Source organism: Apis dorsata, unplaced genomic scaffold (assembly GCF_000469605.1).
Source record: "Apis dorsata unplaced genomic scaffold, Apis dorsata 1.3 scaffold_307, whole genome shotgun sequence".
In the NCBI taxonomy this organism is placed as follows: domain Eukaryota; kingdom Metazoa; phylum Arthropoda; class Insecta; order Hymenoptera; family Apidae; genus Apis; species Apis dorsata.
In genome coordinates, this window is record NW_006263579.1 from 26,977 (window position 1) to 53,823 (window position 26,847).

Sequence of the window (26,847 nt, forward strand, 5' to 3'; positions counted from 1 at the left end):
GATGCAACGATAAGGTGTGTCAAATAGATTATCTAAACATTGATATTTAGCATAAACTAAAAGTATTAATTGTGATTATATTGAAGAAAAAAATAGTGAATGTGTGGAAATTTTTTCAATTTAATAAATAAATTTTTAAGTTATAAAGTAGGAGAGAAACATTAGAAGGAAAAATACAAAGCAACTTTGAATACAAATTTTTAAGTCAACTAAACAAAAACTGCTTGAATATGATACTTGAGAGTGTTCATAATAAACTACAAAAGATAATCGTTGGTCGCGGATGTGTTCAAAACGTCGATCAACAAAATTTCTACACAATGTATCGGACTAAAATATGCAATCCAGATTAAATAGAATGCTGCGATTATACAGAAAAGGAAAACAGGTAATTAAAATTATAATTTTCTTCTTTACTAGAGATAATTTAGAGATAAATAAATTGTTATAAAATATACATTTATATTACATATAATATTTCATTTCAATTATTTAAATGTTTAAAATTAAATAATTACATTTGTTGAATTATAAATAAAATTTTTATAAAAAATACAAATTTTTTAAATACGGCAAACAATTAAATACTTAAGATTAAGATTAGATTATAAGATAAAATTTAACACGTAATATTATGAAATAATTATTATTCATGAAATATAACAATTTCGAAAATTACTTATTCATTATTAATGTCATTGATTTTTTTTAAATAAATATATTTTAAAGAGAATCTGTAGATTCATTATTTATATATGTAGAATTTATATAACAAAAATAACAAAAACAAAATATATTAATATTATTATTCATTTATCATTATTAAAGTTAATTTATAAAATTATTTAAAAATGTACACAATAAAATTAGTAGCGAATAGTCATTTTTACTTATTATATAGTTTATATTTTATATTATATTTATATATATATATATGTATATAAATATAAATTTTTATTCAATTGTTATAAAGATATATTTAACTGATGACTGATTTATAAAAATTCAATTTTTATGACAATATAATCTGATACAAAAAAAGTCGGTATAATAATTAATAATTTTTATAGTAATATGCCGATTAATGTGATTTCAAAATTTCAATTGAAAAAAGATCGATATAATAATTAATAATTTTTATAATAATATGCCGATTAATGTGATTTTAAAATTTCAATTGAACATATGCAAAAATGTAATCATAATTAAACAAATGCAGAATTAATTTAAAAATCTGTAAAATTGTTAAACTAGTTACTACAGAATTTATTCAAGAACAAAATGGTGAAAGGGGTAACCGGTTTTACACAAATAACAGACAACGAATTATATGTAAAGAAAGATAAAAAATAAAGTAATTTGTTATGCGACCTTCTACCGATTTCGATTGGCAAACATAAATCATTAATTTTGCAGATTATGCTTAGGTTAGTATAAGTAAGCTTTGGAAGTAATGTTTGGATTATATATTCATGCATATAAATCAATATATTATTATATATAATAATATATAATAAGCATCTATATCGAAAATCGATTCTATTATGATAAAGATATAGTGTACATGAATAGAATAAAAAAAATACACATACAATATACATGATTCGTCTTCTTATATAACTTAAATTTATATTTTTTTCTTTTTCTTAATCTTGATCTATTACCGTGTTAATCATATATTGTTATTCTTTATTTAAAAGAAAAAAAGAGATAAAATTGTGACACAATGTTTCGCAACCTTCTAGCAGAAAATTTGTTTCTGTGAAAAGAAACGCGCAACCGATTCACGGTTCAGTATAACGCCGACCGTTCTTCTGGTAGGAGCCGATTGCAATTTTACTTGTGAGTAAAAATAAATATTTAAGAGAATATTGTCAGTGTATACCAGAACCTTGGTATGTTTTTCACTAATACTTACTACATAGGTAATATATTTATATCACATACAAATAGATATAAATAGTGACATTCTTTAAAACTGTGATCCCATAAACTCCCACATTTCTTCCTCTTTCTCTTCATCATCTTCTTTTCTCTTCCTTCTTTTTCCTCTGTCTATTTGTCTGTTTTTTTCTTCCTCCCGTTCCCTCACATTCCATTCCATTCCACCATGTCACTATCAAGTTATTCTAATTTTCAACTCTGCAATGTAATGTATATATTATAAATATGATAATAAGAAATTATAATAATAATTATGCTTTGTCATTATAAAACTTAGATTTTTATAACTATACTTGCAACTTTACAACTATAGTTTTTTATTTGTTATCATGTACTTAATCACATATAATGATGATTTATCTGAAAGTATTAATTAAAATTAGAATTAATACATATGAAATTTTTTTTACAATAATCTATTTTAATGAACGCAATATAAAAATAAAAATAAATTATTCAATTCCCGGTTGAGTTTTTATTATTGGATTTCTGAATGGTCGGTTAATAGATCAACATATATTATGATAAATAATGTAAATACATATGATGATTCATCGATTTCTGTAAAATCGCAAAGAATCTAATCTGAATAAAACGGTTATATTTTTTGATGATTACAATGAGAAAAAAAGTATTTATACATTCTTTAAAATAGAATAACTTTTTTAAAATTGGATCAAATGGACTTCTTTTTCAAATTATACATTAAAAGAAAAATTAATTTACTAAATAATGTATAAAAAAAAAATTATTTTTAGAAATTGCTATTAATTCGAAGAAAAAAATAAAAAATTCATAAAAATTAAAAATCGAAATCGGTTGATGTATGAAGAAATTATATTGAAGGATTAAAAATTTTCAAATTATAGTTATAAACCAAAAGTCATGAAAAATTGCGAATCTTCAGCATTTTCGATCGTTTATAATAATGTTAATCAATTTTGATGAAACTTTATACATATAACTTTCTTAGGATCTATAAAAAATATGATTTAAATTTTTATTACAGATTCAGATAAAAGAATTAAAAATCATGATCTGTATTTTTCTCTTCAGAATTTCGATCAATTAATTTAAAAAATTTTTTTTTACATGTTATCCAGTGTACTAATTGTAAAAAAATTCAAATCGTTTGATCTAAAAAAGTTATTTTAAAGAGTATACGAATATTTTTTTGTCTTACTATATAAATCGTGCAATACATCAATTTGAATCGAGGTTATACTTCGAATTTAAATTGAATCGACATTGTATAAGTATTCCTATCTGAGCATTCCTATCTGAATATCGATCGCGACTCTGTACATTCTTCTTAATATTGACTTTCTTGCAATGTCCAATGTATGTACACATTCCAATCGTTGGTCACAATGAAGAATCGAGTTTGTTAAACTACAATCTAGATATAGACAACATGTTCACTCTAAGTTGAGTTTTAAAAAAAGTATTATGCAAACTTACGGTACTTAAATGCATAATTGAAAGTTATTTTAGATTATTTAAATATCTATTATTACGTAATTGATTAATCAACTTAACACGTAATTCTTTCGTTTCAAGATTTATCTATAATTTTTCTTCCTATCATATGATGAGTAAGCCATTCATATAAATATTCTTCCATTATTTACAATAATTTATTTACAAATAGAATAAAACTTATCTATAATTTTATGATTAGACTTTAATGAAACTATTTTTCTCATAAATATATATACAAAGCTATTATGAAAACAAATTTATTAACTTAAACAAAATTAACTAAAAATCTCCACGATTAGGTGTTCGTATTAAATAATGTTATTTAATATAACATATAAGAAAATATTTAGCGGAAAAAATAAAATAAAAATTAAAAATAAAAACACACAAAAGTTTTGATGTTTCGAAGAATCAATCAATATATGTACATAGATATACTAAGATTATTATGACCTTACATTAATGAAACTTAATGACTTAGCAATTCGATAAAAATCTTCGATGTTGTGTTGTAAATTGCATGGAAAGTTTTATAATTGTTAACGCGATAACATGTTATATATCTCTCTATATATGTATATATATATATATTTTTTTTTAAATGATATTAAAAGTTACATCAAACATAATAATAATGAAATATACTTTTTTTCTGATTTTATTTTTAGAATAAATTGTGATAAGTTTTTAAATAACTGTAACATGTATCCGATTGTAATGAATATTATGCCGCACGATTCCCGTGGTAAATTCAATTTTTATATCATAGATTGCAACGCGCATCGTATGATAGCAACCGCATGTTTATTTGCTCAACTATATTGTCGCATAGATGTATGAGCGCGGAAATCGTGCTATTTTCTGCATTATTTTTACTTTCATTTTCTTTTTTTTTTTTTTTTAATTTTTTTTTTTAATTTAAATATTTTAAAAGTTAAATGAGGCTGATTCGATTTTTTTTTTTTCTTTTTTTTTTTTTTTTTTTTTTAATTCTTTTATTTAATTTAAATATTGTAAAAGTTAAATGACGATGATTCGATATTTTCTTATTCATTTTTTTTTTTTCATAATCGCACAGAATATTTATAGAATATCATTAGTATGTGTTTGTTGCAGTTTTTTTAATTTGAATAATTAAACAATTAAACAAGAATACATCAGAATAAAAAAAAGATGCAAAATTGTTGCGACGAGAGTGACAGCGACAGTGACAACGATGTCATCTATAAGGATGTGGTTATTATAGGTATATATTTTAATATTTATTAGCGGAATTTATATACTAAAAACAAAGAATTATACTAGAATTCAAAAGATCTTTCAACCGTTAAAAATTCTTTTTTTAAAAGGATTTTCAAAAATAATCTAATCTTCGCTTGAACGAATCTACAATTATATTTTTTATTGTAATCTTTACACGATAATAGCAGTTTTCTTTCTTTTTTTTTCTTTTTTTATTAACTATTAATAAAATATAAATTTAATACTTCAATAGTCATAATTGATTAGATTAATCGTATGACCGTATGATCGTATTTATTTATTGATTAATTTTGCAATATTTCATTTTTAAGATATCAATCGTAACATTTTTTCTTATATATCGGATTTATTTATATATCGTACAAGTAGAAACAGTATGAAAGATTGTGGAATAAAACAATGTTATAAGATAATGTTTATTTTGTTTAGGAAACGGGCCAAGTGGAATATGTCTTTCTTTCATGCTTGCTGGAAATTGGCCATATTACACTGGTGAACCACATCCCGCGGATGAAATGCTCACGGCCAGACTACACTTCAGCACAAGATCTGGAAACGAAGAGTGTTACGATACGGCGAATCAAGAATTAGAGAGTGAAACTAATCATCAATGGCAGCAGAATGATGTCAGATCAAAAGGATATGATGAAAAAGGTGGAGGAAGGGGATTAGCGAGCAGTACTCGTTGTAAACTCGAATGTCTTTCTTCCGGATTGGAGGGTAGAATCGGTGGTCGACCATTGGCTCTTCTTATGGATCAACTTCAACATCCTTGTGTAGATGCCGGCCTCGATGTCCCATCTTTGCTTACTTGGAAATCAGTTGAACAACATCCTGAGCATAAAGTGATAGATCATATTGTGCTCGGTAAAGGTCAACCCGGTGGTTCATGGCAGGTAACGAACAGTATATTTATTAGCAAGGGATAAACTATAGTAATGGTAATAGAGAAAGTTAAATTAATGGTGACGATAAAGTGATAAAATTATTTGTGTTCTTTTGCAAGAATAAAATTAAAACAAAAGATTAAAACCGATTGATTTCTTTTCTTAATCTTCTCGTTTCTTTGCTATATATTTCGTACGCACGAACAAACTTTTGATGTATCTTTACTAGAATTTATAAAACTTACATATTTTTATTTTAACGCGCAATTTCAATTTAAAATTTATAAATTGATTATATATATATATATATATTATATTAGTCGATGGATCCAAACGTATTAACGATCAGCTTGAATCGATGGATGTCGTTGCCCGACTTAGACATAAGGCAATGGGAGATGTTGATCGAGTCCGAACAATTTCGGAACACAAATTCAATAGAGAGTGGATCATATTATGCATTTCATGAAAAACCAAGTGCGTGTAAGACAGCTAGCAGAATTTCTGTTGGTACAGTGGCTGCCTATTACAAAGATTATGTACGCATAAAGAGGTTGGAGCAATATTTTCGATGGTTGGTTCGCACACCAATTTAGTTCAAATTGCTCGCGAGTCGTATCGTGTCTCCCGTGTAATAACATGGACACTTGCTTTCCAGCGAGACTATAGTTACTTCGGTGAGAACGATCTGTGATCCGGACATTAATTGCCAGAAAAAAGATTATAACTGGATAGTAGATGGTTTTGACAAACAAACTGGAAAATCATTCCGTTATCGATGTAAAAGAGTCGTTCTTGCCACAGGCACAACTGATTTATCAAATCAGTTAGGTATACCTGGTGAAAACTCTCAACCCGATTGGATAACACATGACTTAAACAAATTAGAATTAAGATTAGATCATCTGATTGATCAACATCAAGGTATGCAAATTGCTTCTATCTTTTTCTTTTTACGTTTTCTTTTTGTTTTTTTATATTTAATATTAAATTTTATATTTAAATTTTATATGTTAATGAGTTGCGCTTATTAATCTTTACTAGTAAAATATTCGATTTTAGCAAACGAGTTAGAAGAAAGACAAGTAATCAATCCGATATTAGTAATTGGTGCTGGATTAAGCGCTGCGGATGCAATTATGGCTGCACGCTTTCGCGGCATTCCTGTGTTGCATGCCTTTCGTGACTCGTCCAATGAATGGAACAAGCCAGATGACGAAAAGATACGTACTATTTATGATAAGTTACAAGGCCTTCCTAGCTCCATGTATCCTGAATATCACAAGGTATACGAAATGATGGCTGACGGTGGTACTAATTATCCTCTATACAGAGCATTACCAGGATATACGTTACTCGGATTTACTGGAAATGAAAACGATTTTAATGATACTACCGGATCCGAAAAACAACCAATAGTTACTTTTTCAGATCCTGATGGATGTGTACATACATTTCGTGTTTCTACAGTAGCCATACTTATCGGTATGTATCAAACGATTCTAAAATAATCACGAATCTAAAAATATAATCTGTGTATAATGTTTTCTAATAAAAAAATGTTCATTTGTAGGTTACAAGCCTGATTTGTCTTATTTAAAAGATAACGGTATCGGTCTTGGAAAATATTCCGACAAAACCATAGATGGTAAATCGAATCCAATTGATGTTGATAATTTTACTTATGAAGTAACAAAAGCTTCGAAAAATGGACTTTATGCTTTGGGTCCTTTAGTTGGTGATAATTTCGTACGTTATATTCTTGGTGGAGCGTTTGCAATTTTAGTTCACATTCTGACTACCTCAACTCCTACCTAAAATAGTGCAAATATTTGTCAATCATTCGGATGATAAAAAAAAACCATGCTTTCTTATTTACTTTTTATACATACGTTCAGATTATAAATATTTTCTAAATATTTTTTCTTATTCGGATATTATTCATAATGCTGTATATGAAAAATAGTAAAATAGAATTCTTTTCTATTTAAATGAAATGTTCATCAAAACATGAACTTGTTTCCTTGCTTTTAAAAGTGTACATAAAAATGCATTAAAAAAAAAGGTCTGTATGAAAATTTTTACATCTATAATAATAGCTATTATGAACTTTGAAGAAGGAAAACAAGTCTAAACATATTCATTTCATGATACAATAAAATTTATAGGACTTTAACATTTATTGCATTCCATTTATTAGAATAAATATTTTTATTATGTACAATATTTGCTATATTTTGGATTACACAGCAAACATTAAGCATTTTTCATGTATTTTATTGAATTTCGCACTTTCAATATGTGTAAATGATAATATTTTTTTTTATACAAATTTTTATCATTTATTAATGAAATTATTAATGAATGATTTTTTAATTCATAACACATAAGATTTTTGTAGAACTGAAGAATAAATATTTACAATACATTTAGAAGTTATATAACACTCTTGCATACATTCAAGTACACATATATCACGCAACACATAAAAAGGGCATGTTTAGGCAAATATCTTTAAATAAATAAATATATATATATATATGTATAAATATATATTATTTATACATATATATATATATGTATATACATCAGATATGTACACACGTGTGTGTGTGTAATTGTTCAAACCTTTGTAATAATATTTTTTTAAGATTCCAACTTATATGTAGATAAATGATTACAATTAAATATAATAAATTATGTAGATATAAAATATATGTGCCGCTCAGTCTGTGATAAAAAAAAGGTGCAATGTTCAAAAAAATTTATCTAATATTCTTAAGAATAAAAATTCGATATTGTTAACTACTATGTTATCTTAGTATTTATTAAGTTATACTTCAAAATACCTATTTATAATATTTAAGTTTATATAAATAACATTATAATCATATAAAATACTGGATAAAATATTCATTTTAAAAAATCATTAAAAAAAAAATCAATACATATTTTTAATATTTTCTCATGGTTAATTTTGAACACATTTTTTTTCAATTATTTATTTTATCAAAATTTTATAGCAGCATTCTCAATTTAAATATATTAAAAATTAATCTAAATGAAAATGCAATTAAAAATCATTAATAAAATTATTAAAATTTACATTTATATTATATATAAATCTTAAAATCATTACATAACGATATGCAAATGATATCATGACAAAAAAATTATGGAATGATTTCGAGCATAAAATAAGAAAAATAATTTATATAATCATAAAAATAAAACATATACTTATTAAATTTCATCATTTTTCTTTTTACTTAGAATTAAAAATTTTCAAATATTTCGTCGAAAAATATTTTTTGCAAATTATGCACTATATATTTGTTTTTTTTTTACTAGAATAATTAATAACAAAGTAATTGTACATTAAAATTTAGTAGTGCAAATTGTATTTCATGTTTTAAACACGACAAAAAGAAAACTGACTAGAATGATAGCGCCTGCAAGAACAACTATGCAATACAATTTCTTATTGGCTCTTTGATAAGAATCAGCTTTTTTCAATTGTTTGTAACCCTCTTGTACTTGTATTTGTGTTTGTTCAATATTATAATCAATTCTATCTAGAATAGTACCTTGTTCTTGCACCATGGTTGCTAAATCCTATTTAAAGAAGATATTTATCTTATTATTTAACACAATAATTTTAATAACATTCATTTTGTTCTAATATTTAGAAAATCCCTTACTTTAAATATATGTCTGAGATCTGCTATACTTTGCACTATGTTACCAATCTGTTCTTCTCTTTCCATAGCTAATTTCATTCTGTCTTCTGGATCCTCTAATTGTAATAATACAGAATCTTGTTTTTGTTCATTATTTTCCCAAGAATCTGAATTTAGTTCATTTGATTCCATTAACCATGTGTCTGTTGTAGTATTATTTAAAAATATTGATTGATCTTCTGTAAAAAACTGATTACTTCTTTCTTCTCTTGATTTAACCTCTGAAATTATTAAATGAAGTTGGATATTTTTTTATTTCCATATCTAGCTTACATGCAAACTATATAAATCATACGTGTTAAATAGTGATTCTGAGCTGATCTGTATCGAAGACCCAGCTCTTGTAAAGCTGTTGAAAGAGCCATTACCGCGCTTATGGCTAATTGTCGTTCTGCAGATCCAGTAGTATGTCTTGCTGCAGCTTTTATAGCTTGTACTTGATGATAACCATTAGAAAATGCACGTCCTATTTCTCGTGTCAGTTGTTCCATTTGTCTTTCTTCCTGTAGACATGTTTTTAACGATTTGCTCTCTAACAATTGAGTAATCAAAATAAATCAGAAAGATTAACTAATCTTCTATTATTAAATATATATGTAATTTCTAACATAATGATCATTAATTGTTAGAATTAATAACAAACCTGAGAAGTATCATCTAATGTTGGCCTAGTTAATTGTTTAGCATGTAATTCTACTAAACTATCTATTTTAACACGTAATCTACTTAAAATATATTGTGTTTCTTCCAAGGCATCAGTCCATATAGGTGGTGCATTACTTTCCAAATTAACATTTTTTAATTCAACATTATCCGAAGTACCAGAATCTGAAGTTACTAGTGCCATTCGGTCAGACAAATTCTGAAATTATACAGAATATTATTTATTTTTTTAAATTTTTAACAAAAAATTCGCTAATTGTTCACAAAATTATAGGTTATGTCATACCTGTTCAGCATATATGTGTTTGCTTTGTAAAGCATTATTTCTCATTAAAACAAATGGTTCTGTTAAATTTCGCATAGCCATTGTGTTCAAAATTCTTTACTCAATTCGTTAAATGATTCACGATAGATTATTTGATACACTCCTTTCTATACACAGTAACTTTATTCTCTCAATGTGCTCCATCTGTCATCGTGTAACAATTGAAATAATTGATTAACAAAAATTATTAAGCATTTTTTTTATATTTCATACATTTGTTCGAAATTTAAGATAACACGTGGAAAGTTATGTATGTAGAAAATTTTTATCTCTAAATATTTGATATATCATGTACACAAATACATATCGTTATATAATATCGATATATTTTTACGCACAAAAAAAATTTTTGGAATTGACTTAAGAATTTTAAAATTTATTTTCGAAATCTAATACAGTTATGTGTAAGTTTTTTTTTTTACAATAATTGCAAATTATTTCATTATATATTTATATATTTTTATTATTTCTTTTAAAAAATTACATAAAATTATATAAAACACTGTATTATAAACAATAAGTATTTTTTATTAATTATGATTCTAGTGAAACATTTTTGACTATTGATTATTATAATATTATATTGAATATTATAGATAAAAATATATTTATAACATTAATACATACATCTTAAATATATATAACCATAATTACAGTAATTAATTCTTAATTATTAAAAAATTATTTTTTATATTTATATATTTATTCTTGCAGACATTTCTTCAATACTAATTACAAATTTTTGCTTTTAATTTAAATTATTATTTTTTTTAATAGTTTCAATAATTAATGGTTTAAAAGTGTAAAGATTCCCAATTATTACTTGTCTCTTAATAATCTCAAGATTTTCCAGTCCTTTATTATAATACTCATTAATCTTCTTTTTATCTTGTACTGTTTTATTTTGTTGAAATTCATATCGAATTTTACGTAAAGTATACATCCTATAATAAATATGAGATTATACTTATAAGTTTATATTTATAAATATATGATAATGATATATGATAATGTAACTTGTAAATTAAATGTTTATAATATTTATTAATATAATATTCTTCATTATATTATATTTATTCATAATATATATACATATATATATATATTCGAATAATTATAATTTGGTTAATATCAATATTACAAATTTTATGTACAAGGAAATCAATAAAAAATAACATTTTAAATTACAAGAAAATAATTAATAATTATTAATTTCATAATTTATAACTTACCGAAAATTATAAAGATTCCATTTTTTAGTTTCTCGAATTAAGTTTCGATAAAGATTCAAAATATCTTTTCGACTAGCCATTATTTGTATGAACCATAACACATCATAAACTAAACATGTTATAGATAGATAACATGTTTTTACGAGTTTGTATTAATATTAAATATATAAAATTAATTTAAATTTTACACGATATATTCAGCAAGTTAAATCACTAAAAATAAACAAAATAAATTAAATATTATGAGTTTGATACTGAAGAAAAATATTTATATTAATAATAATTTCATAAATAATTATATATAAATTAATATGCGAAAAAAAGCATATTTTTTATTTTATATCTCAAAATTATAAATCAACCTTAATTTCTTTAAATTTTAAAAATAAATCATATGTTTCCATTTTCTATAACTGATTTGTTAAATGATGGAATTATAAGTTTTCAAAACTTTTTTTTTAATTCTTTGATTACATTTCTGAATGCAATTTTTATAATAAATAACTTTAATCTTTTTATCTTTTAATAAATAATAATGTTATAAATTTTCCTTAAATTATACTATGAATATATATATGAAATATGTACATTTAATAACTTATAAATAAAAAGTTAAAAAACGAAAAATTTTCGAAAATATATAAATATAGATTCATATACACTTCTATTAATTATTAAAAATTAATACAATTCCAATTTTGAACTTATATAATTAAATTTTTGATTTTAAACTTTGAAGTTACCATAAGTGAAGTTATAATGATTTTACAAAGGTTAGATTATACATTCTATATATATATTATATTATCTTAAATGCTTAAATATTTTTATAAATAATAATTGAAATAATTTTATAGGTGCAAAATATATAAATATTATAAATATTATTATCAGAAAATATTATTTAATAGAACATTTTCTGTAGCTACACAAACTGAGACAAATAATGAAATAACACTATTAGGCCATAAATATTTAACAGATAATTGGACAAATATTAATGAAAATATAATATCCAAATTAGGAAGAAATTTACATATTTCTCCATATCATCCTTTATCTCATATTCGTCAACGTATTATTAATTACTTTTATATACATTTTCATAATCGAATTGGAAATCCTATATTCAGTGTATATGATAATATATTTCCTGTAGTTACAGTAACTCAAAATTTTGATTCTCTTCTTGTATCAAAAGATCATCCATCTAGAAAAAAATCTGAATGCTATTATATAAATCAGGATACTTTGTTACGAGCTCATACAACAGCTCATCAAACAGAATTTATTTCAATGGGTTTGAATAATTTTCTTATAATAGGAGATGTTTATCGAAAAGATGAAATAGATTCTACACATTATCCTGTTTTTCATCAAGCAGATGCTGTTAGATTATGTACAGCAGAAGAAGTATTTCATAATGTAAATGATTCTGAAGAATTAAAATTATTTGAACATAGAGGTATAGAAACTAATGAAAAGCAAGCTTGTCATACTTTGGAATCTATTAAAATAATGGAATATGAGTTAAAAAACACTTTAACAGGTTTAGCAAAATCACTCTTTGGATCAGGTATTTTTAAAAAGAAAAAACAATTTTATTATATATATGTATATATATATATATATATTTTATATATTTTTATTATTATTAATTGTTACTTTAATATTATAATTTTAGAAATTCAATGTAAATGGATTGAAGAATATTTTCCTTTTACTCATCCTTCATGGGAATTAGAAATTTATTATAAAGATCAATGGCTTGAAATATTAGGATGTGGTATTATGCGTCAGGAGATTTTACAGAAGTCAGGTGCAGGAGAACGTATTGGATGGGCATTTGGATTGGGTTTAGAAAGACTAGCTATGTGTTTATATGATATTCCAGATATTAGATTATTTTGGAGTAAAGATAGTGGATTTTTAAATCAATTTAAAGTTGAAGATCCTAATAAAACAATAAAGTTCAAGGTAGATTAATAAACTAATAAATATAATTAAATATTATTATAAGTAGTATTATAATATATTAAAAATTATATTAATTATATTATATAATTATTAATTATATTAATTAATATATATAATTAAGTATTACATATATATTAAAAATTAATATATTAAAATTATTTATTACAGCCAATTAGTATTTATCCTCAATGTAAGAATGATATAAGTTTTTGGTTACCCGAAAATAAAAATTATTCATCGAAAAATTTTTATGATCTAGTGAGAAATATTGGTGGTGATAGGATAGAACAAGTTATATTTAAAGATAAATTCTTTCATCCTAAAATTAAGAAATTATCACATTGTTATACCATAATATATAGAGATATGGAACGTACATTATCGAAAAGAGAAGTAAATAATATTCACAAACAAATATGTAAAGATGCAGTTGAAAAATTACATGTTACAATAAGAGGAGAACAAAAAATATAAGCAAAAAGAGATGAATTATTTGGATATTGTTTATTTTTTTTTTTTTAATGTTTTAATTGTATATATTGGAAAAAAAGTAGAATAATGAATAAATTCAAAAAATTCAAATGAATATATTATTACATTTTCTACATAAATTAATTATAAATATGTCATTAGATGAAATATTATTTATCTATAAATAGTAAGATAATTATATAATCTACAGTATGATACATTTCATTAACATTGTAATTAACAACAATTATATCTAAATCTACATTACAATTTACGCGTGAATATAAAAATTATTTATTATAGCAGTATATATTCATGATAAATTATATTACATTATATTATAATTAAAAGTAATAAATTTTATTTGAAATATAAAATAAAAATGTTATCAAAAGAAAAAAATGATAATAGATAAAAATCTCGATCTTTAATTCGTAAAAAAATTTAACTTTGCATATGTTTATTTGTATTTTTATTTATTAAATACATTAAGAAAATCTCAAATAAAACATATGCTTTTAATTTGTCTTATAAACTTATTATATGAATTAAAATACTGTAAATAATATGCAATCAAATATACATAATAAACATGAAATGAAAACGAATAAAATGCTACACATTACATGAATATATTTTAAAAATGAAAATTATTGTTTATTAAAATAAATAAAGACAAAGAAGATATATATCTAATTTTCATTTTTTTAAAATTATTATCATTGCAATTGTAATCTGACAAATTTGAGAAATGTTTACATTATTAGCATTATACGTAAGCATAACAATAATAATAATAGCAATAATAATAACAGTCAAAATTTAATAAAATTTAGTCAAATTAACAAAATTTATCATTAATTTAGAATTTAAAGAAAAAAGAAGAAAATTGAATCTGATCTGTTCTAATGATACAATAAAATGCTTAATATTATATATTTAAAACAAAAAAAATTATAAATTATAAATTAATATTTTGTTAGAAATTATTTTCAATATTATGTTATACAATTTTATATTTAATAATTTTTTTTTGTAAAAAAATTTAAAAAATACTGAAGAATCTTATGAAATGTAAATTTATCTATTTTGCATTAGCAGAGCTTGAATTAGAAATAATTAATTAACTTCAAAAAAAATTTTACTACTTTTTCAATTCAAAATTTTGTCAACATTTCATATATGTTACTTTTATTATTTAAAGTGACAATGTTATGTAAAATTTAAGATAATTTGGTATAACTAGGAGGAGAAAATTTTTTTCGTAAAAATTTCAAGATATATAATGGCATACAAGAAATTAAAGTTATAAGTAATACTTTCCACAGAAAATCAGTAGTCTTGATAAATTCGGCATCTGTGTTATAATTAAAAGAAAGAGTAATTAAATTTCTTTAATGAACTTATTCCTTATTTTTTGCAAACATATATTAATTATACGCACCAAAATAATCTTTGAGAACGACTAGAGATAATAAATAAAGTGCCAATGAGAAAATCTCTGCAAGTATCATAATATGATGCCATGTTCTAATAGTTAAAGCTACCATTATTAATTCCGTCAAGACGAGTGCTGTAAAACTTATGGCCACTATATGAATAAATTCATCTTCAAACATAATGAGTGCGCCGTACATTATAACACCTCCTAAAAGATGATTTAAAAAATTAATATATTGATGGAAAATTTAAAATTATTAATAAAAATTATTGGATTTATTATTTATTAATCTGTTAATTTATTTACCTTGATATATACTTATTAAAATCCACATAAAGAATGTCTTATAAGACAATGATCGGCCCTTACTAAGTTCTTTATAAAGTTCTGGGTAAGTAAGAGCAATTTTTCCCGATACATCTTTATCTAGTACCAAAGAAAATACGGGAAACATCGTATATATTGTTCCATAACTAAAAAAATATAAAGATTTATTTAAAAATCTTAATTAAAATATAAGATTAAGATACGTCAGAATTATAAATTATTAATTATTCATATTTAATAAATTATTTTGAAATCAATTAATTTTTCTTACCCAACCATTAAAAATCCTTGGTATAATGATACAGATGATAAATAAAAGACCGCAGAAAACACAGCTTGCATCGTAGAAATAATTAAACCTCGATGAATAACAAATTGACTTAAAGCAGCAGAGCGTTTATAACTTCGACGTCCGTGAACTAACAAAAGATTGGCCAAATGACTAAACTGAGAAATGGAAAAATCTGCAGCCAAAGAAGCTTGTCTTCCTTCAAGACCTTCAAGACCTATACCTGAAAATATATATTAGTTTGAGAAACAGTTCATTTGAATATAAAAACATAATGATAATTACCAGCATCTGCTGCTTGTATCATTGATACATCATTTCCCCCATCACCGACAGCTGCAGTTCTTTTGCCAGTATGTCTTTGAATAAGACTTACAACTTCCGCTTTTTGCGTGGGTGAACATCGACAGCAAACAACAGCCGGTGAACCGCATGCTAATTCCAAAAATTCTTGTTCATAATATTGTAAGCATACCTCTAAAGAATCTCCACTGATGACTAAGGCACAATCTTGTTTTTTACGAAACGTATTTAATTCCAAATGCGCATCTGTACGAGTTACCACTGATTTAAAAACATGAAGGCTTTGTGTCCGTGAAACTAAACGCGAAGATTTTGCTATACAAGTTGCCGTTTCTAATTTGTCACCTGTTAACATCCAAATCTAAAAATTACAAAAAAAATATTGTAATTTTACTTTTAATTAAAATGAACAAAAAAAAATTTAATTTCATGTATAATATAAATTCAAGATAAATTATACCTTAATGCCAGCATTTCTTAATAATTCCAATGTAGGTCTTACTCTATCTTGTAATCTATCTTCAACACCAGTTACACATAATAATTCCATTTCTCGTTCTAAACTTTCTACAACTGCAGCAACTCTTGAAACGCGATCACTGACGCTCATTCTTGCTGAATTATATCTAAAAGAAAAATATCTCTTATGTGATTTATTATTTCTAATCATTTTATAGCTATACACGAAAATTTTTTACCTTGCTTCAAAATCAAGATACTGTTCTTCTGTTAAATTCTTTTTTGCAACAACTAGAGTTCTTAAACCTTCTCTAGCCATATTACCACATTCTTCTTCAAGCCAATCATTATATTGTACTATTCCGGACATTACTACATCCGCACCTTTTAAATAAAATACTATTTCAGAACTAGATTCTTCTTTCACTATTATTCCCATCCGTTTGGTTTCTGATGTAAATGGAAATATTTGCAAGATTGTATAGTTCAAAATTTTGCCATTTGGAGCTTTTAATTGCATGAAATTTAAATCGCGTTTCACTAGTGCTAATCCCATCTCTTCCGTCCATTTAACTAATGCTACTTCATCTGGACTAGAAGCCTGATAATTACGTTTTTGTTCTGGTACATAATAATGTTGATCTGCTTCAGTTTGACTGAAATTTTTTGAAATAAAAAATAAAAATAATTTAAATACATATATTATGTGGACTAATTATTAATCTTTCAAATAATCTTTCAAAATTACCTTTGAATAGAACCAGAATCTCCTGTTTCTGCTGTCTGTACGCTCATTGTATCCAAATTAGCTGATTTAGTTATTTCATCATAAACTGGTGTTACATTATGACATAATGCCAAAGCATGAACTGCATCATATATTCTAGTACTTTCAGATCTTCTTACTTTTCCACTGTGTATAGATGTTGATGGTTTTACCGGTGAAGTTTCAGAATTTGCATAACATGTTTGTAATACGGTCATAACTTCGTCAAATGTTTCTTGACCATAAGATATCATACCCAAATGTAATTTTTTGAAAACCATTTTATTCTGTGTTAATGTACCAGTTTTGTCACTTAATAAATATGAAATACGTCCAAGTTCTTCCGGAATAGTAGTAGTTCTGACAACAGTTCCAGCAATTTCTTTATCCCTTTGTATACACCAAGCATAAAAAGCTTTCCCCATATCTAAATTTACTCTTAAACTGATTGGTATTATATAAGAAAATAATAAAACAAAACGAAACATATAACGATACCATGGCCCATTAAATCCTTTTAAAGACATCATTACTAATGCTAATCCAATTACAGCACAAAATAAAACCTATAAAAATTCATTCAATAATATGTATTTTATAAATTGAATTATAAATTATATTAGATATTTTTATGATTATAAATTACTTTTGTCAATTGATTTATTTCTTGATCTAATAAACCAACTTTCGATCGTGGTGCAGAATGATTCATAAGAGATCTAGTTTCTTGTCCAGTATAAACTACAACACCAAGAGCTGAACCTGATGCAATTGCCGTATTGGCCCATAGAGTATTATCCACACCTAAACTTTCTTCACTGCTATATCCATCATACTATAAATTATAATATAATTATTATATATATATATATAATAATTATTATACATTTATTGTACATATTTATTACATTTATTATATTTTTATATAAATATTTAAGATAAAATAACTGAATATTTCAAATTTTACCCTTGTAAATGTTCCAATAAAACTGTGAATATCTTTTTGTGGTTTCTCAACATATATGCTAGCTTTTATATCGAACAGTTGAGAATTATTTTCTAACTTTTGTGTAGCTGGTACAGCTAATCGTAATTTCCAATCTGTTTCTCCATCTAATTGATCAGTTCTCACAAAGCATGCACCAGATTTTTCTGTGGTTCGTAAAAGAACCAAATCAGCTGGAACTCTTTGACCTTTTTCTACAATAACCTTGAACAAAAAAATAATAAAAATAAATATTCTATTTTTATTTCTTTTTTTATTTTTATTTAATTACATTTCCATTTTCTTACCAAATCACCCACTCGCAATTTAGAACTTGGTACTAATTCTGGAGTATCAAAACCTTTTACTAATCTATAATATTTTTGGGCATTGACTTCTTTATCTCTCTTGTATCGTCTAAAATCATCAATTGCTTCTCGACAAATTGTAACAGTTAACACAAAACATAGAGGTCCCCAATATGTATATAAATATCCTATTCGTATATCTGGTATGAATTGTGATATGGCCATAAGCAAAAAATATAAATTTAGAAAAAATTTGAACTGTTGGAAAAGAACCTAAAAAATAATTAATTAATTTAATATTCTTATTATATATATATTTAATAACATAATCTACAATATTCCTTACCAGAGGTAGAAATGTGACAATATTATATTTCTGGTTTCTGATGACATTAGTAGGAAATTTTTCATGCATTAGTTGACCAATTTGAATAACCCTGGCTCTTAATTCACGTTCTCTGCAACATCTTCTCCACATCCAGGTACAACATCTAAAATGAGACAATAATATATACAAATACAGATAGATAAAAAAAGAAAAAAATATAGCATCAATTCTTCGTTTATTTATTAAAATTTTTTATTAAAATATATAATACCATAACCATAATAATTATAATGATCGCAAATGAAGAGAAATGTGTTAATTAAATAAATATAAAACATGGAATATATATAATATAGTTACTGTATTGAAATCCAGTTAAACATCATGGAAGTAATCAGTAATATATATTGAATTATTTAATAAGTTCTTGCAAAGAAATTAAAAGATTACATAGAAATCGAAATTTTTTGGAGGAGTAAAATGTACGTCACCTTGTCCACGAGTTGTCATTCCGCGGTTTAGATATTAACGGAATATCTTCTTTTGATAGCCTTATAACATTGCTTTGTGTCTCCATTTAGATATTTCTTTATTACAAATCATATAAAGAAACACTTATATTAGCTTCTTGTTAAAATAACACTGTCTAAAAAGTATTCTTCGATATTTAACACAATTCTGTTGTGACATCATAACATCCATGAAATACGAACTTACAAGATGAATTCACTAATTTACTACAGTGACTTACACTATATGTTCTATTTAATGTATAATTTCCACATTTCTTAAATATTTTTTATTAAAAATAAAATTTTTGCGAAATCATATTTTTAATTATTTAATTTTAATGGTAAAATAATAAATTTAATTCTATTGTAAAAATTATTTTCATTTTTTTCAATTAATTATAGTATATATATTAAAAATCAATTTTTAAGTAATATTATTATATATTTTTTTATTTTCAATATTATCATATATTATTATTTCAAAAATTTATTTTTATATTTTGAATATTTTGATGTATATCCATAAATTTTTATTATTTGTTATGTTGGCTACCATTAAAGAATTACCACTAGAGGATTATAGACTTATTTTCATCGAATATCATATTTATTTTTATTCGATTTTTTTCAATGATTCATTATTAAATTTATAACTTACCCGCAAAAGCAACTCCTGAGGAATACAGAAAAATTATTTATTCGTCGTCTTCGTGAAGTTAAAAGTCGTATACTATCTTCAGAAGGTTGGAGAAGATAGTCAGTTTCTTCATCCATTTCAAAATCTCGCTCATCCGAGCTTAAACGTAATGGCATTTCTTCTAACCGCATATTTTTTTGACTAATCACTCGATAAATTTTCTTTTCCATTTACCACGAATACACAACTATTATTATTTTTATGGTATATTACATATGCAGCATGTGTAATATATGATATATGTAAATCATATACATTCATAAAAGCAAACAACATACATACATATTTTTATATATTCATCTATACATCTTTCTTTCAATGACAAAATATGTTACACATAATTTTCACGTAACATTATACATATGTATCATATAATATTAAAGCATTACACTATCTAAATATACGTACGCTACAGGTACGTACGTGATCTTTGTACCTTGTTTTAGTTAAATAGAATCGTGATTTTTGGTAATTAACATTTTATATTTATTTTTTAATTTTTCAATAACAATATTTAAAATGACACTGTCAATTGACATTTTATCGATTGATTTACTGATCTTGTTTATTTACGAAATACGAGCATACATGCGATATACGTGCATACATGCCCAATGTTCTTCTTTCCACGTACGTACATGTATACATCGCGAAAAATTTTTCAAACAACGACAATACCATTGTGTATTAAACTTTCGAATCATTTCAATTTTAAACAAGAATAAATTCAAATTTGACGGAATTTCAGTTTATTCTTAAACTAATCATTAATCAACGCGATATCTCGAACTTTTACAATGGGTGCGGCCATGTTAAGTACTCAATAATCACGTGATTCGTTTGACATGCTTCTTTGGACGCATGCTTGCATGATTTGAAATTTTACGTTTTTCAAATCTAAAATTATAAATTTAAATTAAACAACAAGTCTTGATTTTTTCTATATTCTATAAATAATATTTTATTTTATAGATTGTGTGTATAGATTAATCATTATAATATTTATTATTCAAGTATAACTTCATAATGTAACGCTAATTTTTTTATTGTATCCTTAAATGTTTCATTTTGATATTCTCCATTTTTAAATAAATTGTGGAAAAGTTGTGTACACATTTCTTTTTCGTTTTGTTTCATAAAATTGATTGTTAAGTAAAATCGATTACATTTACTCAAAATGCATAAAATATCAATAATAAATTCGATATTATTCACATCCGAAACATTTTGTAAGCATATGTCTATTAGTTCGACAAATAATGTTGGAGGAATTTCTGTATAAAAAATTTTCTCTCGTAAATTATGTCTGAAATATTAGAATAAATAATAATAGATTAATAAATAAATTTTCTTTTTTTAATGTTTCGATTTAATTAAATAAATAAGTTACCTTAAAATTTTAAGATAATTAAATTTTTCTTTATATTCTTTAATCGTTTTCCAAAATTGTATAAATTGATCATATGTAATGGGTATTTCATTTTTAAAAATATTTTCATTCTCTTTTAATTTTAGACAATCTTTAGACTGATCTTCTTCTGGATTGTTAAATGGCATCATATTTGAATTATTGGTACAAATAATAGGATTCCATAATTTTTTTACCTCATATTTAATATCGGAGTGTTTTAAAGGTTTTAAGTGAGCAGCATTTACCTAATAAAAAATTTAATGTAGATGGATAATTCATATTGATAGATAATAATATTTTTCTAAATATATTATTACCATTTGTCTGAAATCTTCATATGTAGGTACATTTTGTTCCACTGCTCTAATTTTAGCATCATTTTGTAATTTATATAATTCATCTTCTTTAAGAGCCTCTAAGAGTTCTAATTGCATATTTTTATAATCTATAGGCAATCTTAATTTGCTCATTTATCACGATTCGAAGTTTTGAAGGTATTTAATTTTTGAGATAACACAATGCACGATATGATAATACACGATGAAATGAAATACTTAAGATAATAAATAATCATTATCTATATCGTGAATGGTTGCTATAGTAAGTTGCTATGGATACGATTATGTTGTATCAATACATAGTTTGAATAATAAAATTAAGTAATAAAATTTAAAGACAAATTGTAATCATAAGAGTTTATTAAGATATTATTAGCTTTTATATCGATATATCAATATATTTGCAAAATAATATTATGATAATATTATAAAATAACATTATCTTCTGATGTTAAAATCTTTTTTATTGTTTTGCTCTGTCTTTTTTTATATAATTTATCATGAGTTCTTTTCATCTCTAAAATTTCCTTCATTTCTTCTTTGTCCTCTTCCTAAAAAAATATATATTTTATTCTATTACAATTATTTATCTATTAAAAATTATTATAATTCTCTCTTATTTTTTACCGATTGATTCAATCGAAGTACTAATGCTCTTCGACCATCAGACATTGGTTCAGAATAATCCATTAATTTTTTAAGTCTTTCATCAGGGCTCACTCCTCTTTCAACTACTAAAACTATACGTGCCCACTGTAATATTAATTGCAACAAAATTATGATTACATAAAATGATCGTAAGAATGGAAAAAATAAGAAAAAAGAAGAAAAACATACTTGTCTTTGCCATTCATTTCTTGTTTCTGCAATTTTCTGATATGTATTTCCCATCATAGCAATTAACATATTTACCAATAATATAGCAACGATCGCCATGTACACTACAAATAAAAACTGCAATAAAATGAATTTATATATACATCAAATATTTGAAAAGAATAATTTTGCGGCAAATATTATTTATCTAACGCACCTTGGCTTCTATCTCGTGTTGCGTTCTTTCAAAAGCACCATAATAATCTCCAAAGTTTGTCATGCTCATCAGAAACATTGCCATTATACTTTCTATTGGTGATGGCATTGGATTGCTCATCGAATCATCTACTCCTTCCGGTGTATTTGGATTATCGAAAGATAAAAATATAATATAGTATGCTGAAAAAGGAAAACGACAATCTTTTGAAAAAAAATGAGAAAAAAAGAAAAAAAGTTACATAATTATATTGGATTAGAAAGAGATACAAGACAATGTTTGGATATATGTTTCAAAATAATTAAGTTATATAATGAAATAAATAGCTACGTAAAAAAAATACTATGTGATACGTATTTGTAAATATATATATATATATATATATATATAAAAATAAGATAATTGAATTGGCAAGATGCCTAATGTAAATAACATATTATGTTTTAGAATGGAAGATATCTCAATGCAACAATATGTGTCAATGTCATTTGTTATGTAGTAAACTAGGCGAGCGATTAAGTCATAAGGCAAGCTTGTATCGTATCGTCTACTTGGTCGTTATACATTTTGATTATCTACAAGAAAAAGAGAAAACGTCATCGACATGTTTGCTCGTGAGTATTAATTTAATCGATCAATTTACTCTTACTTGAATCGATCGTAAGTTTATTTTTATCCGTGATCTACGTTCGAAAGCAAGATATGATGCATCTGTTATCATAAAAGTTTCTGATTAGAGGATTGATCGTAATAGAAATAAAAGAACATAATAATCTAATGCATCTAACATCGATCAAATTAATCGCTAGATGAAGAAGAAAATTTCAGAATTTTCAATTCCTTTTGGATTAAAATTTTTCTATCGATATTTTTACCTTGGGAAAATCCCATCACGAAGACCAAGTAAATGGAGACGAAACGGAGCAGATCGCCCATGATCATTCTGTAAATCATGACGACGAACGGACCGACCGTTTTGAAACCTCTACAGAAAAATAAAAAATACGGTGCCGTAGTTAACATAACGACAACAGCTAGCATATCTTCAACTTGGTCGGCGCAAATCAATCTTAAAAATGGGAAGGTTAACAATATACAGCAGGAAAAGAGAAACATTACTCTGGACGGTGCAGTCATCTAAAAAAATGATCTCCCTCATTAATATTTCATTGCATCACCTAATTATATTTACGTGTCCCTTACTAGATTTTCAATAAACATATTAAGACCTAGAAATCTGGCTTCTCGTAATGCTGCAAAAATATAAAGAGCGGCCGCAATTTCCATTAATACCTCAGCGGTCAATCTAATCTTTCCCGATAACGTATCTAGATGCATTAGTCTGCATTCTTCTGTAAGATTGTTCCACCTAACGTTTGAAACAAGCAATTTGAAAAATCCGATAAAAAGAAAAAAATTGTTTACTTCGTATCAATCAATCAAGATTTGTCGAAGAAACTAAATTATTTCAAAAAGTGCAACATACCAGTTGTATTTGCTGGTAAATATCCCATCGTTGAATAGAATCGTCGAATTTATCGAAAGGATAGTTTCATTGATTTTCAAATTATCGATCGGTCCAGTATCGTTTTTAGAGTAGAAATGTTCGGTTGCGGATGTTTTGTAAGAGTGGTTAAAAAATTCGATCTCGTTTCTGGATCGATTCGTCGTGAGTATATCGTTCAAAGCGGATGTCAAATTCTCGATGATAACGAGCTTCAGCTTATCGAAACGGGTTCTTGTCAAATTCCAAGGATATTTCACGTTCGAGACGAAAGCAGCGGAAACAATTTTATCAAGAAGGAGGAAGAGATTAGAATTAAGGAAAGGATTCGAGGTTCGATTGATGGTAACGTTCGAGATAGGAGGATCCACTATTGGTGAAATTGTCGACAATTCGGTGGACGTGAGGGGCGTCTGAGCAATGGGATTGGAAACGGATGATATCGTTGCTGGACCGGGTCGAAGGGTGAAACTGATCAACGACAGGACAAAGTAAAAACAAAATAGGAAAAATTGACGATAAAATCGAAATTTGACGAATGTGTTCCACTTGGCGTTCAACAGATCAATCAGAATTCCGTCCATCAGTTCCAAGTGCTCGTCTTTTTCCTGTATATATAAGAAACATCATTTTTCGATGGATATAAATAGAAAGCGAAGTTAAGTTTTTCAACTCACGCCGAATACGACCAGATTTAGAGCGGAATTATGACTAATGCTTCCCGTGTCGACATCTATGGTGTCGACTTGCGAGAGGGGATAAGCTGCGCACGTTATGCTTCCGATCTGCCAATAGATCTCTCGCTCGATGTTTAAAATGTGAAAAAACATTTCGATCTTTGCCAATTTCGCCGACAATGTCAAGGGCGTTAAGTGTTGAGCATTCCTGATCGCTAACGATGCGCCAACTTCGTACGCCATATCGAATGTGGCCTTGCATTGCGGAATAATCGTTAATTCGATCATTTGCATTTATTTATTTATTTTTTCGACGACGAATTTCTTACCAATTTTTCGTAAATGACCAACATATGTAAAACGGTGTTTCCGTTCGTATCTTGTTTGTCGGGGTCAGCTCCTCTTGCGAGTATCAATCTGTAACACTCTTCCTGTCCCAAACACGCGGCAAAATTTAAAGGATACTCGCCCCAATAAACGTAGCTATTCAATCAAAAGATAAAAGGAAATAATAAGGATTGTTACGTTACACCGGCGCTTCTTCATTTGTATTCCAGTTGAGAGTTTCTTCTTTACCCGTTGTAATTAGTTTCCGGAGTTACGCAAACCCATTCGTGATCAAGACTGTCCGCCCTCGACGCTTTTTGATCCTCCGGGCACATAAAGTTTCCTATGCATCTTTCGTGTACGTCCGCGCCGCTGTCCAAAAGGAATTTTACCATCGACGGATCTTCGTTTACGATTGCGATGTGTAATGCGCTCTCGCCTGATAAACAAATTGAAATTGATCGAAAGATAAAAAAAAAAGAGATTTCTTCGAGTCATTTTTATCGCGTCTTAAATCATCACCAACCGTAATACTCGTCGCTTATGTACACATCGTTGATAAGCTTAGGATAAAAACGCAGCAAACGCTTAGCCAAATCGATGTGAATAGCAGTTGCGTGTAGCATACACAAATGTAAAATCGTTTCACCGACTGCTCCCCTCTCGCCCAAACTCCAGCATACTAATCTGTACTTGCTTTTATCTGTTAATAGTTTTTTTTTTTTAATTTCTCTATATTGTTTCAACTCTTTCGTTATTTCTTGATTATATTCACCTATTTTCGTCTCGTCCACTTCATCCTCGCCCATATCTTTATCTATGTCGTAATCGGCCGGATTCTCCATAGCCCGCAACGGTGGAAGCTGTTACGCGATTGATAGAAAAGAAAACGAGAAAATTTTTCGTGACCCGTATAATTGATTACTTACTTAGAGTATTATTATTCTACCATTTTGTGCTTTGGACGATCCTTGTTTCTCAACAAAACCAATTTCTCGATCGGGATCCATTTACCTTTACCCTTGTTATATAAATATGGTTCTACTTTTGTTCTCAGGGCATGGTCCAATTCCGCGTATTGTTTAGTTTGCGTTGCTCTTTTCATCATATCTACCAATAGACCACCACCTGAACGAAAAAAAAAAAAAAAAAAAAAAG

At 25.8% G+C, this 26,847-nt stretch overlaps 7 protein-coding genes across 13 annotated transcripts in view; 2 read left to right on the forward strand and 5 right to left on the reverse strand.

Annotated features, from left to right (window-relative positions):
* LOC102677392 (oxidative stress-induced growth inhibitor 1-like) lies at nucleotides 1-22,111 on the forward strand. Of its 4 annotated transcripts, none has more exons than XM_006617370.2 (7): nucleotides 1-388; nucleotides 4,543-4,672; nucleotides 5,119-5,585; nucleotides 5,897-6,150; nucleotides 6,235-6,500; nucleotides 6,639-7,061; nucleotides 7,150-7,752. In XM_006617370.2, the coding sequence occupies exons 2-7, from the start codon at nucleotides 4,600-4,602 to the stop codon at nucleotides 7,392-7,394; spliced, it is 1,728 nt and encodes a 575-aa protein (XP_006617433.1). In that variant the 5' UTR covers nucleotides 1-388; nucleotides 4,543-4,599; the 3' UTR covers nucleotides 7,395-7,752. The 4 variants fall into 4 exon arrangements, with proteins under 4 accessions (XP_006617433.1, XP_031367197.1, XP_006617432.1 ...); XM_031511337.1 differs by lacking the exons at nucleotides 1-388; nucleotides 7,150-7,752 and adding exons at nucleotides 1,712-1,842; nucleotides 22,098-22,111 and having other exon boundaries at nucleotides 6,639-7,119; XM_006617369.2 differs by lacking the exon at nucleotides 1-388 and adding an exon at nucleotides 1,712-1,842.
* LOC102679832 (syntaxin-16) lies at nucleotides 8,891-10,448 on the reverse strand. The gene is made up of 5 exons (XM_006617391.2): nucleotides 10,266-10,448; nucleotides 9,960-10,178; nucleotides 9,612-9,819; nucleotides 9,278-9,537; nucleotides 8,891-9,191 (listed from the first exon to the last, which is right to left on the reverse strand). The coding sequence occupies exons 1-5, from the start codon at nucleotides 10,344-10,346 to the stop codon at nucleotides 8,982-8,984; spliced, it is 978 nt and encodes a 325-aa protein (XP_006617454.1). The 5' UTR covers nucleotides 10,347-10,448; the 3' UTR covers nucleotides 8,891-8,981.
* Nucleotides 11,034-11,685, reverse strand: LOC102679699 (protein bcn92). The gene is made up of 2 exons (XM_006617390.2): nucleotides 11,537-11,685; nucleotides 11,034-11,248 (listed from the first exon to the last, which is right to left on the reverse strand). Exons 1-2 carry the CDS (start codon nucleotides 11,614-11,616, stop codon nucleotides 11,053-11,055), a joined length of 276 nt encoding a protein of 91 aa, XP_006617453.1. The 5' UTR covers nucleotides 11,617-11,685; the 3' UTR covers nucleotides 11,034-11,052.
* Nucleotides 12,099-14,099, forward strand: LOC102679588 (probable phenylalanine--tRNA ligase, mitochondrial). The gene is made up of 4 exons (XM_006617389.2): nucleotides 12,099-12,309; nucleotides 12,394-13,112; nucleotides 13,221-13,513; nucleotides 13,682-14,099. The coding sequence occupies exons 1-4, from the start codon at nucleotides 12,296-12,298 to the stop codon at nucleotides 13,985-13,987; spliced, it is 1,332 nt and encodes a 443-aa protein (XP_006617452.1). The 5' UTR covers nucleotides 12,099-12,295; the 3' UTR covers nucleotides 13,988-14,099.
* LOC102679292 (probable phospholipid-transporting ATPase IIB) lies at nucleotides 14,959-21,214 on the reverse strand. Of its 3 annotated transcripts, XM_006617388.2 has the most exons (14): nucleotides 20,361-20,651; nucleotides 19,682-19,777; nucleotides 19,209-19,353; nucleotides 18,863-19,135; nucleotides 18,537-18,779; nucleotides 18,216-18,404; nucleotides 17,552-18,135; nucleotides 17,043-17,459; nucleotides 16,805-16,970; nucleotides 16,327-16,705; nucleotides 16,024-16,264; nucleotides 15,732-15,898; nucleotides 15,429-15,632; nucleotides 14,959-15,341 (listed from the first exon to the last, which is right to left on the reverse strand). In XM_006617388.2, the coding sequence occupies exons 2-14, from the start codon at nucleotides 19,765-19,767 to the stop codon at nucleotides 15,208-15,210; spliced, it is 3,228 nt and encodes a 1,075-aa protein (XP_006617451.1). In that variant the 5' UTR covers nucleotides 19,768-19,777; nucleotides 20,361-20,651; the 3' UTR covers nucleotides 14,959-15,207. The 3 variants fall into 3 exon arrangements, with proteins under 3 accessions (XP_006617451.1, XP_006617449.1, XP_006617450.1); XM_006617386.2 differs by lacking the exon at nucleotides 19,682-19,777 and having other exon boundaries at nucleotides 20,361-21,214; XM_006617387.2 differs by lacking the exon at nucleotides 20,361-20,651 and having other exon boundaries at nucleotides 19,682-19,902.
* Nucleotides 21,405-22,575, reverse strand: LOC102672113 (coiled-coil domain-containing protein 103). Its single transcript, XM_031511338.1, has 3 exons — nucleotides 22,128-22,575; nucleotides 21,790-22,055; nucleotides 21,405-21,705 (listed from the first exon to the last, which is right to left on the reverse strand). The coding sequence occupies exons 1-3, from the start codon at nucleotides 22,278-22,280 to the stop codon at nucleotides 21,405-21,407; spliced, it is 720 nt and encodes a 239-aa protein (XP_031367198.1). The 5' UTR covers nucleotides 22,281-22,575.
* LOC102679162 (transient receptor potential cation channel subfamily V member 5) overlaps nucleotides 22,574-26,847 on the reverse strand; it is a 4,819-nt gene continuing 545 nt past the window's right edge. Inside the window, exons 2-14 of one of the 2 annotated variants that reach the window (XM_006617385.2) lie at nucleotides 26,639-26,817; nucleotides 26,465-26,552; nucleotides 26,216-26,392; nucleotides 25,939-26,128; nucleotides 25,692-25,845; nucleotides 25,363-25,617; nucleotides 24,668-25,293; nucleotides 24,385-24,550; nucleotides 24,057-24,318; nucleotides 23,182-23,363; nucleotides 22,986-23,102; nucleotides 22,776-22,901; nucleotides 22,574-22,699 (exon numbers count right to left, since the gene is read on the reverse strand). In XM_006617385.2, coding sequence (XP_006617448.1) covers nucleotides 22,574-22,699; nucleotides 22,776-22,901; nucleotides 22,986-23,102; nucleotides 23,182-23,363; nucleotides 24,057-24,318; nucleotides 24,385-24,550; nucleotides 24,668-25,293; nucleotides 25,363-25,617; nucleotides 25,692-25,845; nucleotides 25,939-26,128; nucleotides 26,216-26,392; nucleotides 26,465-26,552; nucleotides 26,639-26,817 — 2,648 coding nt within the window. Of the gene's footprint in view, nucleotides 22,700-22,775; nucleotides 22,902-22,985; nucleotides 23,103-23,181; nucleotides 23,364-24,056; nucleotides 24,319-24,384; nucleotides 24,551-24,667; nucleotides 25,294-25,362; nucleotides 25,618-25,691; nucleotides 25,846-25,938; nucleotides 26,129-26,215; nucleotides 26,393-26,464; nucleotides 26,553-26,638; nucleotides 26,818-26,847 lie in introns of those variants that run through there. The other variant, XR_004150759.1, reaches the window with a different exon arrangement.